Source organism: Erinaceus europaeus, chromosome 8 (assembly GCF_950295315.1).
Source record: "Erinaceus europaeus chromosome 8, mEriEur2.1, whole genome shotgun sequence".
Taxonomy (NCBI): domain Eukaryota; kingdom Metazoa; phylum Chordata; class Mammalia; order Eulipotyphla; family Erinaceidae; genus Erinaceus; species Erinaceus europaeus.
The window spans coordinates 93,826,079-93,844,295 of NC_080169.1; the positions used below are offsets into that span (position 1 = coordinate 93,826,079).

At 35.2% G+C, this 18,217-nt stretch overlaps 1 protein-coding gene across 3 annotated transcripts in view; it reads right to left on the reverse strand.

Annotated features, from left to right (window-relative positions):
• The window catches only part of WASL (WASP like actin nucleation promoting factor), a 69,106-nt gene that overhangs the window by 17,457 nt on the left and 33,432 nt on the right, over positions 1–18,217 (reverse strand). For 2 of the 3 annotated variants that reach the window (XM_007531681.3, XM_060196510.1), the window contains exons 2-7: positions 14,885–15,019; positions 12,068–12,154; positions 10,607–10,703; positions 7,016–7,039; positions 1,988–2,156; positions 73–115 (exon numbers count right to left, since the gene is read on the reverse strand). In XM_007531681.3, coding sequence (XP_007531743.1) covers positions 73–115; positions 1,988–2,156; positions 7,016–7,039; positions 10,607–10,703; positions 12,068–12,154; positions 14,885–15,019 — 555 coding nt within the window. The remainder of the gene's footprint in view (positions 1–72; positions 116–1,987; positions 2,157–7,015; positions 7,040–10,606; positions 10,704–12,067; positions 12,155–14,884; positions 15,020–18,217) is intronic. The other variant, XM_060196509.1, reaches the window with a different exon arrangement.

Here is an 18,217-nt window from a genome sequence, read left to right on the forward strand (position 1 = left end):
AGAATCTAAAAATATACCGTAAAACTTCCATAAATTCAGAGTAATAGTGTTTATAGCTTGAAAAACACTTACATCAAAGCCAGTATTTGGATCCCAACCAACATGTCCAATGTGCCTATAATAGAAAAAAAAAAAAAAGAAGAAAAAGCATAAATGGGATTACAAACCTAGTATATATGCAATACAATTCACTCTCTACATGTTCGACATGAAATAAATGTTCCCAAAGAACATGCTCAGGAGAAAAACTACAAGGATTCATAAGATCACAATTCTGGCCTTGATTCTGCTACTGAAACTTAACATTTTTGTACAACCTGAATATCCATTTTCTTAACTGTCAAATTATTTGAGTAAGAATACAAACATTAGAAACATGAGGAGATAAATATCCCATAAATAATTAAGTGAAATAGTGCAAATAAAAATGCTTGGACTATCAATACATCCTGTAAGTATGAAAGATGTGAATGCTTGCTATAAACTGTGGTCTCTTAAAACTTCTTTAAACCTAATTCAAAATCTTATGGAATCTGGAGGTGAAGACTTTGGGTAATGAGGCTTAGCTTTAACACTAATGGGATTAGTGCCCTTCATAAAAATAAAAAAAAAAAACTCAAAACTAATGAATTCCCTTGCCTACTTTCCACATGTGAGGTTAGCTGAGAACACAAAGATCTATGAAGCATGGAGCAGAATCTCACCAAACAGCAAAGTCTCCCTGCTACTGTAAACTTGGATTCTCCACCTGCCAAACTGTGAGAAGTTAACTTGTGTTGTTTGTAAATTGCTCATGACATTCAGCAATAGCAGATCAGATGAATTAGGATAATCTCTCTTTTTAAAAATTTATTTACTTATTGGCTAGAGTAAGATAAAATTGAAAGGGAAGGGGAGAAGACAGATACCTGCAGCACTGCTTCACTGCTCATAAAGCTTTTCTTCTACAGGTAAAGACCAGGTGCTTGAACCTGGATTACTGAAAGTTGTAACATATGTACTCTACCAGGTGTGCCACTACCCATCTCTCTGAATAATCTCAAGTTTATAGGCAAAAGTGATAAATAATCTTTTCATATTTTATTATTATTATTTTTTGAGGTCAGAGATTGAACCTAAGGTATTATTATGCGGGAAGCATGTATGACACCACTAAGCTATACCCTTTCTTCCTGAGAAAATCGTATTTAGGTCCAACAACTACTGATAGTTGAAGAAGCAAGTTTATCTAAATTTTGTGATGGGTAGAGAAGTAAATAAAAATGTAAGACTTGGGAGCCAGGTGGTAGTGCAGTGGGTTAAGCACACGTGGTACGAAGCAAGGAGGTAAGGATCCCGGTTTGAGCCCCCGGCTCCCCACCTGCAGGGGAGTCGCTTCACAAACAGTGAAGCAGGTCTGTAGATGTCTATCTCTCCCCTCTTTGTCTTCCCCTCCTCTCTCCATTTCTCTCTGTCCTATCCAACGACAACATCAATAACAACAATAACTACAACAATAAAACAAGGGCAACAAAAGGGAATAAATAAAAATTAAAAAAAATTAAGACTTACAGAAAATCTAATGATAAACAGTCTTGAATAGAAAAGGAAAACACAAGGTAAAACTAGGACTAGGTGTGAAGCAAAGTAAAAGATGCCTGGGAAGAGCAGAAGCAGGGGTGAGGCTGGAGAATGCTTTGAGCTACTGCTGCATTATGGTAGAAAAGAACCTCAGTTGGGGTGAGTGTTTTGCAGAATCTATCATGAGGAGGCTGAGAACTTGTATGCATGTGGATGCCAACCACTATCATATAAACCATCAACAATTATCACAGAAACCTCTTTATTTATGCCCCAATAAAATAATAATAAAAAGAAACACCCACAAGTATGCAAGCTGTGATATAAAGGTGTTCTAAAAGGAAAACATTTTTTCTTTTAACAAGTTAAAAACCCAAAGCAGCAATGAATAAAAAATAAAGATAACAATAACCAAAGTACTACTTACTGGAAATTACTTGGTGTTCCAATGTCTGCCTTTGTTAATCTTTTTTTTTTAGCTTTTCCTTTTTTCTTTTCTTTGGTATGGGAAATATTGTTGACTTGTGAACCATAAAATCTATTTGTTGTAATTTCTGGATTTTTTATGTCAACTGTTGCCATGGGTAGATTAGGACCTGCAAATAGAGTGAAAATAACATGAAAGTAATAAAATAAAACAATCATATTTATAATTAAGTATTTGCTGAAATAGGAATATCTCATTACTACAAATCATTTACATCTGCATGCTAATGTCTTATAAGTAAAGTGCTATGTAAGTTTCAAAAACCTATATAGAAATACTTTTTTTTTTCTATTGTTGCTTCTGTTTTATTTTTCTGGGCTGAGTTTTTTCAGGAAGAAGTAGAGACACAGAGAAGCTTCAGTATTGTGGTATCCTTTCTTCTGTTTTTGTGTCTATCTGAAAGGGTGAAGCCTTAGTGACAAGAACAAATCTTGCAAGGAAATTTAGTATTACCTCTTTATTTCAAAGTAGTACATGAAAGAAAAAAGTATTTATGTAATTATTACTGTTTTTTTTTCCAAACTGCCTTCTAAGTCCTATAACAGTTTCTTCATCATATGAATATGCCTTGACTACCAGTATAGAGCTCAAAATCTAAATGAACAAAATTAATAAAACACCCATCTCCCACAAGTATTAGCAGTAAAAATATCTTTCTTTTCAGTATTAATAGCATCTTCAAGCATGACACTACAAGTAGCACAAAGTCTGTTTTATAATTGACAACACTGGTTTTAAATACGTGAGTAAATCAAAAGTATTCAACTTCAACTTTCTTATACATTTAACTAAAGGGCAACATATGTTCCTTAGAAATTTCATTTTTGGGAGTCAGGTGGTAGCGCAGTGGGTTAAATGCAGGTGGCACAAAGCACAAGGACTGGTGTGAGGATCCCGGTTCAAGACACTGGCTCCCCACCTGCAGGGGAATCGCTTCACAAGCGGTGAAGCAGGTCTGCAGGTGTCTTTCTCTCCCCCTCTCTGGCTTCCCCTCCTTTCTCCATTACTCTATGTCCTATCCAACAACGACGACGTCAATAACAACAACAATAAATACAACAATAAAAAACAACAAGGGCAACAAAGGGGAATAAATATTTTTTAAAAAGAAATTCATTTTTATATAATTATCTCTGATAAAGCCTCCTACATGAGACTAAATTCCTGTAAAATGATTAATGTCAATTCTCAAAATGTTATATGAAATACAACTACCATTGTATAAAAGAACAAGTAATACAGTAAGCTTGAGAAAGGCTTAGAAAGGCTTGAATACAAAGCTGGTTCTTACTGGCATCTTAGATTTGAAATGATTTCCACTGAATAAGGTGGGTAAGATGGGATTACTATGTCTAAACAAAGCTAGCAATAGTGGTTTATGTGAAACAGTTGTTTTCTGTCTAGGAATTTAAGACTCCTGGTACATACAAACTTGATCAGTATTGGTTAAGTCTGTATAGGAATATAAAAATCCAACTTACAGTGACATGTAGAATATTTGTATTATATAGAAAATTAGCAAGCATTTAAAAAATCTTTTTGCAAATGAAAACTCAAGACAAGTCAGGTAACCTGTCTAAAATCACAATTAGTAGCATAGGCAAAGGTGGATTCAGCTATCCTGGTTCTTAGTTAACTATCCTTTTTATTAACTACTGTACATTTCACTCAAAACCATAAGGTGATTGATAATGTTAATATTACAAATAAATTAAAATTTGTAGAAAAAAGGTATTCAAGGCATTTAAAGTTTAGGAACCTGGTTGTTTCTGTTGATAGTATTCATTTCTTTTACTGTTTTACAGGTAATAAATTTAGGAAGTTTAAGTGGTGTTTTAAAGCACAATTAAATACTTTATTTAAATTATGTGAGATTGGGGAAGGAGGGAGAGAATTCAAAAGACCATTTGGGTATATGCAGCAGCCAGGGCTTGCACAGAAGCCTCAGACATGCATGACCTATAAACTACTTCCCTGTTTGCTTAAATACTTGTTTATAAGGAACAAAAATCACTTTTAAATAAAATTTATAATCTGGTAACAGAACCCCTTAAATATTGCTTATGGAAAGTTAATTAGTCCATTTACTGAAATACACTCATACTAAGAACTTGCATTGAGTGAATATATAACGGAAGGAGCTGCTTATCTTCTTTAAAAAGGTCAAATTGTCTTCTGAAAAAGGACATCTGTCACAGAAAGGTTTTTCTTTCATATTTCTATTAAAAAAATTTTTTTAGAGAGATAGGGAGAGGTAGGTGTGTGAGAGGAAGATAGATGCAGGAATTAGGAGTTGGTGAAAAATGAGACACTGAACGTTTTAAGATTTCTACATAAAGTGTCTTTTAATGGTTACAATTTAAAAAGGTCTACTAAACTGATGTATGTAAGATGAGAACCTGAAACAAATCACCTTAATGGACACTGGAAGATGGGTAAAGTGTTCATTGCCATCTAGTGGTTGTGGACCAAATGCAGAAATGTAATACAGATAGTGGCAACACATACTCAATAATTATGCTTTCCAATGGTACAGTTTTATTTAGTCTTCATTTATTCAATTAAAAAATTGGAAGCATTACAACTAAGGGTTAAAACTAGATTTCTTTATTCTTTATTTCTTTGCTATCACTGAGGTTTCACCATTCCAAGCCTATTTCTTAAAATAAATAGACAGAAACAGGTGAACAGATCTTAGCACTGAAGTTTCCTTGCCGTATGGGTTGAGCTGAATTTGGGTCACATGTGTGACAAGGTAACTCACTATTCAAGTATGCTCTCTTGCTGGCCTAAAACTATAGATTTAATGTTTTCAAACCAAAAGCCAACCCAGAAAGAATCTGTATCTAAAGTGTATCTCTTTTAACAGGGACAATACTATGAGACAAAATCGTCACAACACAAATATAAAAATTCTCTTTAGTCACAATCCAGGTTTGAGTCTAAACCCAACTACATAGGAGAAAGCTCTGGTGCTGTTGTCCTTCTTTCTCTGAGAAAAAAAACAGTAGCCCTAGAACACTGGAGGCCTTACAACAACAAAACAACAACAACAAAATTCTATTTATTTGCAGTATACATATAATATTTTCAGATACAATTTTTAATACACATTCATAATCAGAGTAAAAACCAGAGCATTAACGTCAACTTTACTTAAAATGTTAAAATATTAGTTACATCAAGGAATAAAATTATAACACTGCATTAAAAGTTCACCACATTCTGATCAGTTAGCATTTTTACTTCTTTTGCCTATGCCAACATACTAGCTGTGTAAACTTGAGGCATGTTCTTTACCTGTTCTGGGTCTGTTTCTTTCCTAATTACCTTCCTACAGCACAGTGGCTAAGATAACAAGCTCTGGAATTAAACAATTTAAGACTGAATCCTGCTCCACATAATTCCACTTCTTAGTTATGTGACCTTGGGCAAGCTTTTCCTCTGTGTGCCAGTTTGCTCAGCCATATAACAAGGATAACATCTACTTCCTAAGGTTGCTGGACACTGCCTGGCAAATAGTGAGTAATCATTAAACAGTAGCTGCTGTTATCAGATTGCCATTGCTCTCATAACTAATGTTTATTAGAAGCTACTTACTAAGCAAAAAAAAAAAAAAAAAAAAAATTACTTCATTTAATGTCCATAGCAGCCCTACGAAGTTTCCATTTAAAAGGTAAAAATAAACATTATTTGCCATATGTAAATATTACTGACAATAGACTTAGTTAAATGTGATGAGGCAACTAATCTAAAGTTAAATACAGCAATATTTGTTTCATGCTGTATTATCAAAAAAAAAAAAAAATGATGTGAGTCGGGTGGTAGCACAGCAGGTTAAGTGCAGGTGGTGCAATGCACAAGGACTAGCATTACGGATCCCGGTTTGAGCCCCTGGCTCCCTACCTGTAGGGGAGTCGCTTCACAAGTGGTGAAGCAGGTCTGTAGGTGTCTATCTTTCCCACTCTCCTGTCTTCCCCTCCTTTCTCCAGCTCTCTGTCCTATCCAACAATGATGACATCAATAACAACAACAACTACAACAATAAAAAGGTAACAAAAGGGAATAAATATTTTAAAAAATGTAAGGCCATTATCAAAAGGCATTAGGTTTGTTTAAAAGGCACACACCAAAACAGTCACCAAGATTCATTATGGTACTAATTCTGTTAACTATTTCTTTGAATAAATATTTAAATTCTGATTCCTTTTTTTAATGTAGCAGTTATAATCCTGATTAGAATAAAGGCTCCTAAATACACATACTCTTAGAAAACAGGGGAATCTGTAACACTTCCAGTATTCATTATCAAATTAAGAAGGACCATATACAGTCACTAATAGTTCTAAACATACAATAAAAGTATTCATCCTAAAAAGGGGCTAGTTTCACTTCAACAATGAGAAAATACTTTGAAAGAAAAGAGCTGGATTGTAGAACAGAAAATAAATGTCATAAAGTTTACCAACTATGGGAAAGTATTAAGACAAAATTGTAGAGTTTCTAGCTTAATTAACCACAAATACAGAATTAAGATATACTAGTAAACTTTATCCTATGTAGACTTCATCCTAGGAAAATGCCAAGTAATAGTACATTTCTAAGTCTCATCTGTCACTTTTATTTTAAAAATAGGAATGCAACAGTGCCAGCAAGGTAGCTCAGTTGTAATAACACTTGTTTTGTCACAAGCCCCATCCAAGTTCAAGCCTGGCACCCAGTGCACTGAGGGAAGTTTCAGTGTTATAGTGTCTCTTGCTGTCTGTCTCTATCTGGGAGGAAAAAGGTCAGGCTGGAGCACTGACACACCAGTGATGACCACAGACAGATGAGCAGATAAACACATAAGACGGTAAGCTATAGCATTTGGTCAGAAATTAAGCAATAGGTATTATAAAACATGAATAATGTTTCTACAAGGATTAAGTCATTAAAATCTTTTTGATGAGTAATTATCCAAGTACTTACCATTTGGAGGGTCTCGTCTTTTCTCTGTGTGAAAAAAATTAACAGGTTATTAGACATATTAATACACACAGCAATATAAAAATATTAATCTACCTAAACTCTGTCATATACCTAAATCTATGTGCAGGTGGTTAAGTAATGCTTCTCTAAGAAACTTACATTTATTTGAGCAGACATCTGGAAAAAATGAGAGGAAACAACAAATTCAAAGGTCCTAAGGAGGAAACAGCATGAAGGAACATCATATGAAGACTGGGCTGGAGTGAGCTAAAGGAAGGATGGAAGAAAATAAGGCAGAAGGAAAGTCAGGAATTAGACCGCGTATGGTTCCACAGGCCATGGTTGAGGAATACAGACTATATCCTATAAATGACATTATGTCCTAAAGGGTTTTGAAGGAACAAGTGATTTTCTTTAATATACTTTCAGAACTTTATTCTGGCTGAGAAACTGAAAAGGAATAGTAAGTAGGTGGCACAGAGCAGCATGAGACTGACTTGTCAGGGAGTTAGGGTAGTCTGGGTAACAGACGGTAGCAGTCTGGAGTAGGCTAATAGCAGCAAATGGTGAGAAAAAGATGCAAGGCATGTACTTACAGGCAAAGACCATGAGATTCACTCTCATTTGTTTTTTTTTTTTTTTTTAGGGAGGATAATGAGCCAGAGAGACAAGGAGTTGTCAATCTTTTTTTTTTTTTTTTTTTTTTTTTTTTTTTTTTTTTGAGTTGGGAAAGGGCAGGAATATGTCTGTCTAGGGTTGGAAACGCGACTTACGTATTCTGCTCAGTCATACTATAAATGTAAAGGGTATTCCTACACAATTGAAATACAGAGTTTGCAGGCTGAGGGGCATATCAGTAGAACAGATAAAGCTCTATGAGTTATCAGCATATAGACAAGTGTGTAAAGGTTCAAAGGTAATGAGAATACCCAGGGATATTTGATCATTGAAGAGGACCAGAACAACCAAACAAGCAAAATAAATAAAAACTAAAGGCTATATTCAAGTAAGTAACAACAAAAACAAGCATATCTTCTATGAATCCTTTGCATCCATACTCTTATACCAGTTTGACACAACCCTGACTTAAGGAAAACTCAAAAGTGGTTAGAGAATTTTAAGCACATGTAGCATCTAGGATTTTCTGATATAAAATTTTCTGAAATTGAAAAACACCAAGAAATGATAGTAATCACAAGTTTGTTAAGTCATAGACTAAAATCCATGGTAGAATCCAACAAGATTTATTTAATAAAATAGAACTTAATTAGGGGACAAGTTAAAAATCTTAGCAGTAGCTGAATATGGGCCCCAGATCACATCAAATCGATGGGGTTTACAGTCAACAATATTTACACACCTTTCCCATATTTGGGAGCTACTTTTTTCCCTGATCCAGCTTTCTAGTCCTTTTTCTAGCCATTACATCATCTCCCCAGACAATAACTTACACCCGCATATCTGATCTCAGGCTCAGGGGAAAAAATAAACAAACAAAAAAAACTAGTATAGTTACAGGCCCATTAGAATATAACTAAAATATGCCTACTAGCTATCTACAAAATGGAGAACCCCTCCCCCAACCCCCAACTCTTCATCTGCACTATTCCAGCCTTTAGGTCCATGACTGGTCAACAATTTGCCTTTGTATGTTAACTCTCTTTTCAACCACCAGGTTCCAGATGCTAGCATGATACCGACCAGACTTCCCTGGACAGACAACCCCACCAATCTGTCCTGGAGCTCCGCTTCCCCAGAGCCCTTCCCACTGGGGAAAGAGAGAGGCAGGCCGGGAGTATGGATCGACCTGTCAACATCCATGTTCAGTGGGGAAGCAATTATAGAAGCTAGACCTTCCACCTTCTGCATCCCACAATGACCTTGGGTCCATACTCCCAGAGGGTTAAAGAATAGGAAAGCTATCAGGGGAGAGGATGGGATACAGAGTTCTGATGGTGGGAATTGTGTAGAGTTGTACCCCTCTTATCCTATGGTTTTGTCAGTGTTTCCTTTTTATAAATTTGAAAAATAAAAAAGAAATCTTAGCAGTAACAAATAATTCATTACTCCATCTGGTAGTTTCTAATTTTATCTAATAAAATATCTTTCATTAGTGATTTAATACTGATTTACAAAGATACAAGACAATAAGGGTACAATTCTACACCATTCCTACCACCACCCAGAATTCTGCCTCCCCATCACTTCCACTGAAAGCTGTAGTAGTTTTCCAAAGGTTTAGCTATGGGTTGAATTTATATCTATCACTGTCTACTATATCTATATGTTTTTTAATTAATTAATTAAGCCCATTTTCCCTATAGTCCTGCCTTCAGTTCCTTTATAAGTCACATCTACATCTATTACTTCTTCTAAGTGTCCATTCTTTATAAAATGACATTTTAAGACACTCGAGATAAGAAAATCCTATCTACATGTCAATTTCAAATTTCCAAGGTTTTATCTCTGTATCCAAAGAGGACATACTGTGGTGACGACACAGACATTGGAAAAATACTGAGACTAACGATCCTGTATCATTTTCTAATTATACTGTGTATATGATTCGTCAATGTAGTAGATCAAGTACATTGTAGTTCTATGATTTATAGTACTAGGAACAAAACAGACGCAAGTTAAAAGTTTCCAGATCTTGTTTGCAGTTTTGCTTATGTGGTTCTAGGCTTGTTAAAGACTATTCACAGAGTATAAATACATCAGACATGTCGATTAAGGTCAGGAGGGCAGCTCCACAGACACAGTGTATTTGATGCATATCTGAGGCATCTAGCTCATACTCTGGCATCACATCTAACAGCAGGGCTCTGGTGCACCTCTCTTTATCATAAAATAAATACATAAATGTTAAAAAATGTATTGCACCAAGGTAAAAGACTCTGCGTGGGGGGTGGGGGTCAAGTCATGGAACATGATGGCAGAGGGGGACCTAGCAGGAGTTGAACTGTTATGTGGAAAACTGGGAAATGTTACGCATGTATAAACAACTATTTTAACTGTCAACTGTAAACAATTAATCCCCCAATAAAGAAATTATAGAACACTGTAAAAAATGTAATTTTGAACAATGTAAACTTGAAGGAAGTATATATGAAATATTACCAATAAAACAATGCTATTGGAATGAGTTTTTCACTAAGTCAGAAAATGAGTTGCCAATAAATATATTCTTTTAGAGGTTAGAATTTTTTTAGGGGGGTAAAGGGACATATTTATGCTTTGTGTGCTATAGTCTTTATCATAAAAATCTAACTGTGTTGTGACAAAGCAACAATATACAATATGTAAGCCAGTAGCATTGCTATCTTTCAATAAAACTTTATTTACAAAAAAATAAGTAGAACCATGAGCCACAGTTTGTGCCAGCCCCTGCCTGAAGAAATTTTTTAAAAATTGGAGTGTGCTAGGAGATGGCACAGTGAGTGGGTAGAGTACCTGACTTATAAGCATGAGGTCTTGATTTTGATGACTAGCATAACATAAGCAGAGTGAGGCTCTAGTTAACAAATAAATAAAAATTAAAAAAAAAAAAGAAGAAGAAGAAAAGAAAGATGGAGAGAGAAAAGAAATTACCAGATTTCCTTTGTCGTCGACCCAACAAGTCTGTAACTGCTTTTCGGAATTTTTTTGCTTCTTCTTCATTGGCAAAATTAAGAGCAACTTGACAAGTCTGAAGTATTTTTATCAAAAAATAAAATATAGAACACAAATTTAGCTTTATACAAGACTTGTTTTGTGATCTGAATAACTTAACAAATTAAAATCATGAAAAAGATCAAGTAAAAGACTATTAGAAAGTTTACCTATTACAGTAGACAGTCAAATATTAAAGTGAATACTTCATCTTCAACAACAAGAAAAAATAGTGAACTGAATTTGATCCTTCAATAGAACTCTATAAATAATTTGGATTAGAAAAGGCAAAAACTAGAAAAGTTAGTACAACTGCAGCAGGTCAATTCTATCTTTACTACTTTATGTTTTTATTTTACAAGTTAATTAATGGGGTCACCTAAATTATTTCCTTAAACCAAGTGAACTCAGGTAAATGTGCAACATGCTCCCACAAATTATTATTAGAATTAGTATGAAACTTTATTTAAGCTAGAGATTAAAATACTTCCTGAAAAGATGAATGCATTACATAACTTATCATTCATATTCTTTTTACTGTAGAAAATTTGAGAAATATATATGAAAACAAACAATTAAAATCAACCATAATTCAGTCATTAAAATAATCTTTTTAAACAGATGATATGGACATTTTTCCTAAATACATGTAGTAATTTTTTTAATATTTATTTTATTTATTTATTCCCTTTTATTGCCCTTGTTTTATTGTTGTAGTTATTATTGTTGTTGTCATTGTTGGATAGGACAGAAAGAAATGGAGAGAGGAGGGGAAGACAGAGAGGAGGAGAGAAAGACACCTGCAGACCTGCTTCACCACCTGTGAAGCGACTCCCCTGCAGGTGGGGAGCCGGGGTTCGAACCGGGACCTTATGCCGGTCCTTGTGCTTTGCGCCACCTGTGCTTAACCCGCTGCGCTACAGCCCGACTCCCTACATGCAGTAATTTTTAAATGTCTGTTTATTTTTTGTATTTTAGCACTCTTTTAGGACACAAATCTATTCTTTCACAAAGGATTTGAATGACAATATAATATTAAGTATTTACAAGTTACCATGGGTACCAGAAAATTAGGTTTTCATTCTTATAAAGAAGAAAACAAACTCAGAGACCTAAGAGTGTATCATCAAAAAAACCAACCAAAAACAAACAAAACAAAATAACTAAAGAACTTCTACAAAGCAAATGATATTTACAGTGTTTTAAATCTTTTTGTGTGTGTGTGTGTGTGTGTGTCTTGAATAGTCACTATTTCCATCTATTAAGCTATGTAATAAATAAAATTTTTTAAGTAAAAGAATTTTTACACTTTATACAATATTTACATTAAAAAACATTAATGTTTTCCAAAAGTGTAAATGCACTTTCATTAAATAGTACAAAAAAGCAAAACTGACTTACATCTCCAGCAAAAGTATGAAAATATCCTCTAGGACTATTATATACAAAGTTATTGTATAGTTCTTGTTCCCACAATAGTTTCCCATCCTAGACAAAAGTGAAAGTTAAAGTAAGATTTACTAAAAGATAATCCCTAGGAGTAAAGCAAAGCAGATGATTTGTATTAAGGCAATTATTTATATTAACTTTTACAATACACATACCATAGATACATAATATGTAATCATCACATCACATAATTTAATCATTATATTCCTAAGAATAAAACAGTAAAAGAACAGATAATATTCATTTCACAAAAATGCATGTCAATTGAGTTTAATTCTGCATTCTAAGATATAATTTGATTATATAGGTAAGGGTTCCCAAATATAGCTATTTGGTTAAATATGTAACTCAACCATCAATCTTAGATAAAGTAATAACATTTTTGTACTTGCCCTGAATATCAGTGCATAGTTCCGCTGGAAAAGTCATGATGTACTTTTTCTGGTTTTCTATGTAAAAATGAGTCATGACTTTTCTGAATCATGACTTTTCTGACAACCCAATATTTAAATTATGTGCTATCAAATAGTATAGCTTCATGTTCTTTCCCTCAAATCTATATGCCAGGAGAGACAAATATAACTATTTTATATTATCAATGTTTGAATTCCCAAGTTTTGCAAAGTGCTTTTCTAAATAATAATGGAGGTAACTATAATAGTATTAGTCGTGCAAAAAAGAGACTGATGACTAAATTTTATCAAAGTTAACTATGGTTAAGTGAACTATGATGACTGACATATTTAAGATTCTAGTGTAAGAAATATAATAAACCTTAGTAGACAAAGATGACTAACTGCATGCATTCATCAATGGTTATCAACAAATGGAAATAAGAGGCTAGAGTAATATAATCACTGTCCTATTCTGAAATGCAAGGCTCTACCGAGAGCACATTTAAAATACTTAAATACATCACATACAGAAGTACTACAAGAGAATTCATTTCTTCTCAGCAGAGTTAGGTCTTTATTGGTTCCTACTGATGATAAATATGTCAAAGGGCTTGGGGGGGTTTCTTAGTTTTGTTTACTTGTTTATCTAGAGAGAGAAAGGCAGAGAGGCAGAAAAAGTGACACAGTTGGTAACAGTGAAACTTCCCTCAATGTACTAAGTGCAGAGTGTGAACCTGGACTACACACATGGCAAAGCAGCAAACTATCCAAGTGAATTATTTCACTTGTGCAGGGTTTCCTTGGTTTTAAGCAAATGTGTTGCTCTTCCCTAAGAATCACTGTCATTCATGCAAGCTACTATTTATAAGAGGAGTATGAGTATCTCTCAGCTTTTTGAGGGAATAGGGCTGTGAATATTAAAAAGCACTTATTTCCGGGGGGTCGGGCAGTGGCGCAGTGGGTTAAGCGCATGTGGCTCAAAGCGCAAGGACCGGCATTAAGGATCCCGGTTTGAGCCCCCAGCTCCCCATCTGTAGGGGAGTCACTTTACAGGCGGTGAAGCAGATCTGCGGGTGTCTATTTTTGTCTACCCCTCTGTCTTCCCCTCCTCTCTCCATTTCTCTCTGTCCTATCCAACAACGAACAACATCAACAATGGTAATAATAATAACCACAACGAGGCTATAACAAGGGCAACAAAAGGGGGAAAAAATGGCCTCCAGGAGCGGTGGATTCATGGTGCAGGCACCGAGCCCAGCAATAACCCTGGAGGAAAAAAAAAAAAAGCACTTATTTCCAAAGTGCAAAGTTGTTACTCAATCCATTTTCAGACTAACCTCCACCACAATGGCACTGAGGAAGCTTTGGTGCTATACTGTTTGTGTTCTCATTCTCTCTCTCTCTATCTCTCTGGAACACTGAGGTCCCAGCAGGGGAAAAAAAGTGCAGTAACCTCAATATCACTTAATATCAGACAAATACCTTAAAATATTTATGTTTTATCTGACAGAACACAGAGAAGTTGAGAAGTGAAGGGCAGAGGCAGGGGGGAGAGAAGAGAGACCTGCAGATATGGCTCCACCACTTGTGAAGCTTCCCCTTACAGGTGGGGATCGGGGCTTGAACCTAAGTCCTTGCACATATGCTCTCCATTAGGTGCGCTACTGCCCGGGCCCCTGGGGAAATACTTTTAACAGACCTAGACAGTTATCTAACTTTATAGATTAAAACAAACTAACAAAAAAAAACAAAGCAAAGTACTGGGAGCAGGCAGTGAACCTCAGTGATAGTCCCAGAGGCTAAGCATAAATAAATAAAATTTAAAAAGTTAAATTCATTACAGTTCATCAGTACTGATCATAATCTCAAAGTTAGTTCCGACTTTTTGTAACTGGAATCCCATTATATTTAGCAGTGCTGCTTACCTACAGAAGAGGTTTTAAAAAGAGCCTTAGATGGTGATTATAGGAGATGAATACATGACCGAGGATATCTACTAAGTATAAGGAACTATTGTGTAATGATTCAAACTTGGGTTGAAAGAAATAATATTATATTATTGTTCCATGAAGGGACAAGGAAAGTCCAAGACACAAAACCATAAAAACCAAAACCAACACCTTTAATTCAAGCTAGCAGAAACATAAAATAGAAAATTATTAATGTTCTAGCTTAGGACATATTTTCCCTTGATCTCAATGTTCATGCTTCAGTATTTTTAACTAAGCTTCACTATTCTGTCATTAATTGAAATGTAATTTAGATACTGTATAAAGAAAAAAAACTATATACATATTTGAACATATATATACTACATTATAAGGCAGGAAAAATAATCATCTACAGTTGATAATGGACATGAAACAAAATTTACCTTGATATCAAATATTCTTAAAAAATATGATCTCTGTGGATTGTCTTTAACAAGACAAGCAACACCACTACACTTCTTTGACCACATACAGTTCCGATCTGCTGCATATAACTGTACCACTGCTGAAGACATTGTCTGCAAAACATAAAATTGATATTGATTAGGTTCAAAATAACATTTAGATAACCATGGTTCCACCTAACTACAACCGCATGAAAGAAACCAAAGCAGAGCCACCCAGTTAACCTGCACCTGAATTCCTATCCTACACAAGCAGGCAGTAACAAAGACATTGTGGTTTGAAGTCACTACTTTTTCAAGTAATGTTTTATGTAGTAATAACTAACACAGTAACTGTAACAAAATAATTATTGAAAATACAAGCTTATCAAGTCTTACAAAGTATCAGGAACTTGCTAAGCACTTTTAAACATAACCTTATTTAATATTTATTACAACCACAACCACATTTTATACTTGAAAAACTCAATGTCAAGGAGAGTAAGGACTTTGCCCAGATTCACACAACTGAGTAACAGAGATGAAATTCCAACCCAGCCAATTTGTGATTTCAGATCTTCATTTTTTACTTCCTATAATACGAGTTTCCAATAAAATGACCATTTATGTACTGAATTAGTAACAACCAACTCCTATATAGCAATGAACCACTTTAGTACAGTTAGTCAGTTGAAAAAGAAATTGTGGCTAATGACTGGTAACAGTGGGCACCACTGCTGGATACTTTGACCCCAGAAAAGCTCTACTACTTCCTGTATTAAAGATGGTAAAACTAAGGGGGTGGGGGGTTTTACGTAGTACATGGCTACACATCTTGAAAGCTTTAGCCAAGATAATAAAAATGATTTTGGCAATCACTGTCCTAATTCTGACAAGGCTATCACCTTATAGATGCAGAGAGATGAAGCTAACTCATTGTACACAATGGCCATCTCAGAGCATGAAGATTTTCCAGTAAACTGTTGCCACCTCTCCAACAACTGTACCAGAAGACAACAGAAATTTTCATTAAATTCTCTATTATGTTTTTATATTACAATTTAGAAATTATAGATTATTCAATCTTAGTTTCAATGACGCACTTGCAAATACATCATTATGGTATATCCAGGTCTGGCAGTTCAGCACACACATTATAGTGTGCAAGGACTCAGGTTCAAACCCCTGGTCCCCACCTGTAGGGGGAAAGTTTCACGAGTGGTGAAACAGGACTGACTGCAGGTGTCTCTCTGTCTCACTCCCTCTCTATCTTCCTCTCCCCTCTCAATCTCTCTCTTGTCTCTATCCAATAATAAATACATAAATATTTTTTAAATTATGGTACATCTAATGAATTCTATTATAAAACAGATTACATTGCAGTTCTGGTGGTATCACTAGTAGATAAAATGTTGGACTCTAAGCATGAAGTCCTGAGTTTGATCCCTCCTGGCAAAGTCTGTGCCAGTGATGCTCAGGCATGTGCTCTCTCTCCTTCTTGCTCTCTCTCATTAAATGAAGAAGAAAAAAGAAAAAGTCAACCAAGAGCTGAAGATAATGTTACTTTGGGTAAACTTACTATAGGAAATGTCATCTTTCAATAAGATGCAAAAACTACTAGATATAAGTACTCATATGTATTATATAAAGTTAGTATAACTGAGAAATTTAACACCAATGTACTGTCAGGAGGAATGAAAATTTCAGAAAAAACATGTAACCATGTTGTTATATGTTATGCTTTTCACTTTTTGATGACCAAACTTATCTTTGCAGTTCACTGACTATCATGAGCAGAATACAAAGCAGCAGCAGGAACTTCCAATACAAACACACACACCTGAAAATAGTTTAGAGACTAGAACACTGAGTTTAAGAAAGGAAACTGAAGGATATGCATTAGCCTTTGGCCTCTCCAAACATACCTGTGTCTTCCCCAAATACATAACTACAGTGTGTTACTGCTGCAGGCTCCCTGACCTCAAGTGCATGGTCCTGACAACTTCAGAAAAATAGATCTGGGGACCGGGTGGTGGTGGCCCTGGCTGAGTGCACATGTTACAATGTGCAAGGACCTGTTCTACCACTGGTTCCACCTGCAGAGGGTAAGCTTTGTGGTGGTGAAACAGAGTTGCAGGCATCTCCCTCTCTACCTTCCCCATCCCTCTTGATTTCTGGCTGTCTCTATCTAGTAAATAAAGATAAAACAAAACAAAAGTAGATCTGCATATATTCAGTGGTATTAAAGACCAAGCTGAGGGGGCAGGGGATTGTGCACCTGGTTAAACGCACATGTTACCATGCTGAAGGACCCAGGTTTGAGCCCTGTTCTCCACCTGCAGGAAGCAAGCTTCAGGAGTGGTGAAGAAACACTGCAAGCATCTTTCTCCCTCTTCCATTTCTCTGTCCTCTACCAAGTAAAGGAATAATAATAATAATAATAATAATAATAATAATAATAATAATAGTTGGGAAAAAAGTGGCTGTCAGGAGTGGTAGATACATCAACAGGCATGCAAGCCCCATCAATAACCTTGGTGGCAGATAAAAAAAAAAAAGCCAAAGTTGTAGAATTCAAAATTCAAATAGAAAATTTACACACTAGAGAAAATTCATATAAATATCAGTCTAATATAATGCTATAAAAATATACTTATTTTGAGAGTCGGGCGGTAGCACAGTGGGTTAAGCGCACGTGGCGCAAAGCGCAAGGACCACTGTAAGGATCCCAGATGGAGCCCTAGGCTTCCCACCTGCAGGGGAGTCGCTTCACGAGCAGTGAAGCAGGTCTGCAGGTGTCTATCTTTCTCTCCCCCTCTGTCTTCCCCTCCTCTCTCGATCTCTCTCTGTCCTATCCAACAACAACATCAACAACAGTAATAACTACAACAGTAAACCAACAAGGGCAACAAAAGGGAACAAATATAATATATATATACATATACACACACACATATATATACTCATTTCTAAAATGAAAAGCAATTGCAGGGAAAAGGCCTAAAAAGCCTCTTGTTATACCTTGTAATAAGAAAACAAGTAGCAACAACTTATAAATATCTAATATATTATTACATAGTGACCTCATATTGCAGTATGGAAACTGTCCTGCCAACAGACCAAATATTAACATTTTAAAACACTGGTTATATATGTGAAGTTAAACAAAAGAATTAAAAAGACACATTTAACAATAATACAAACTTACAGCAAATTTGCAAAATCTATGCTTAAGAAAATAAGACTATGAAACATAAAAACGTAACCTAAATGTTCAGGGAGAAACTACTGGATAAATAAATCATGGGATAGCAGGGGAGGTAGCATAATGGT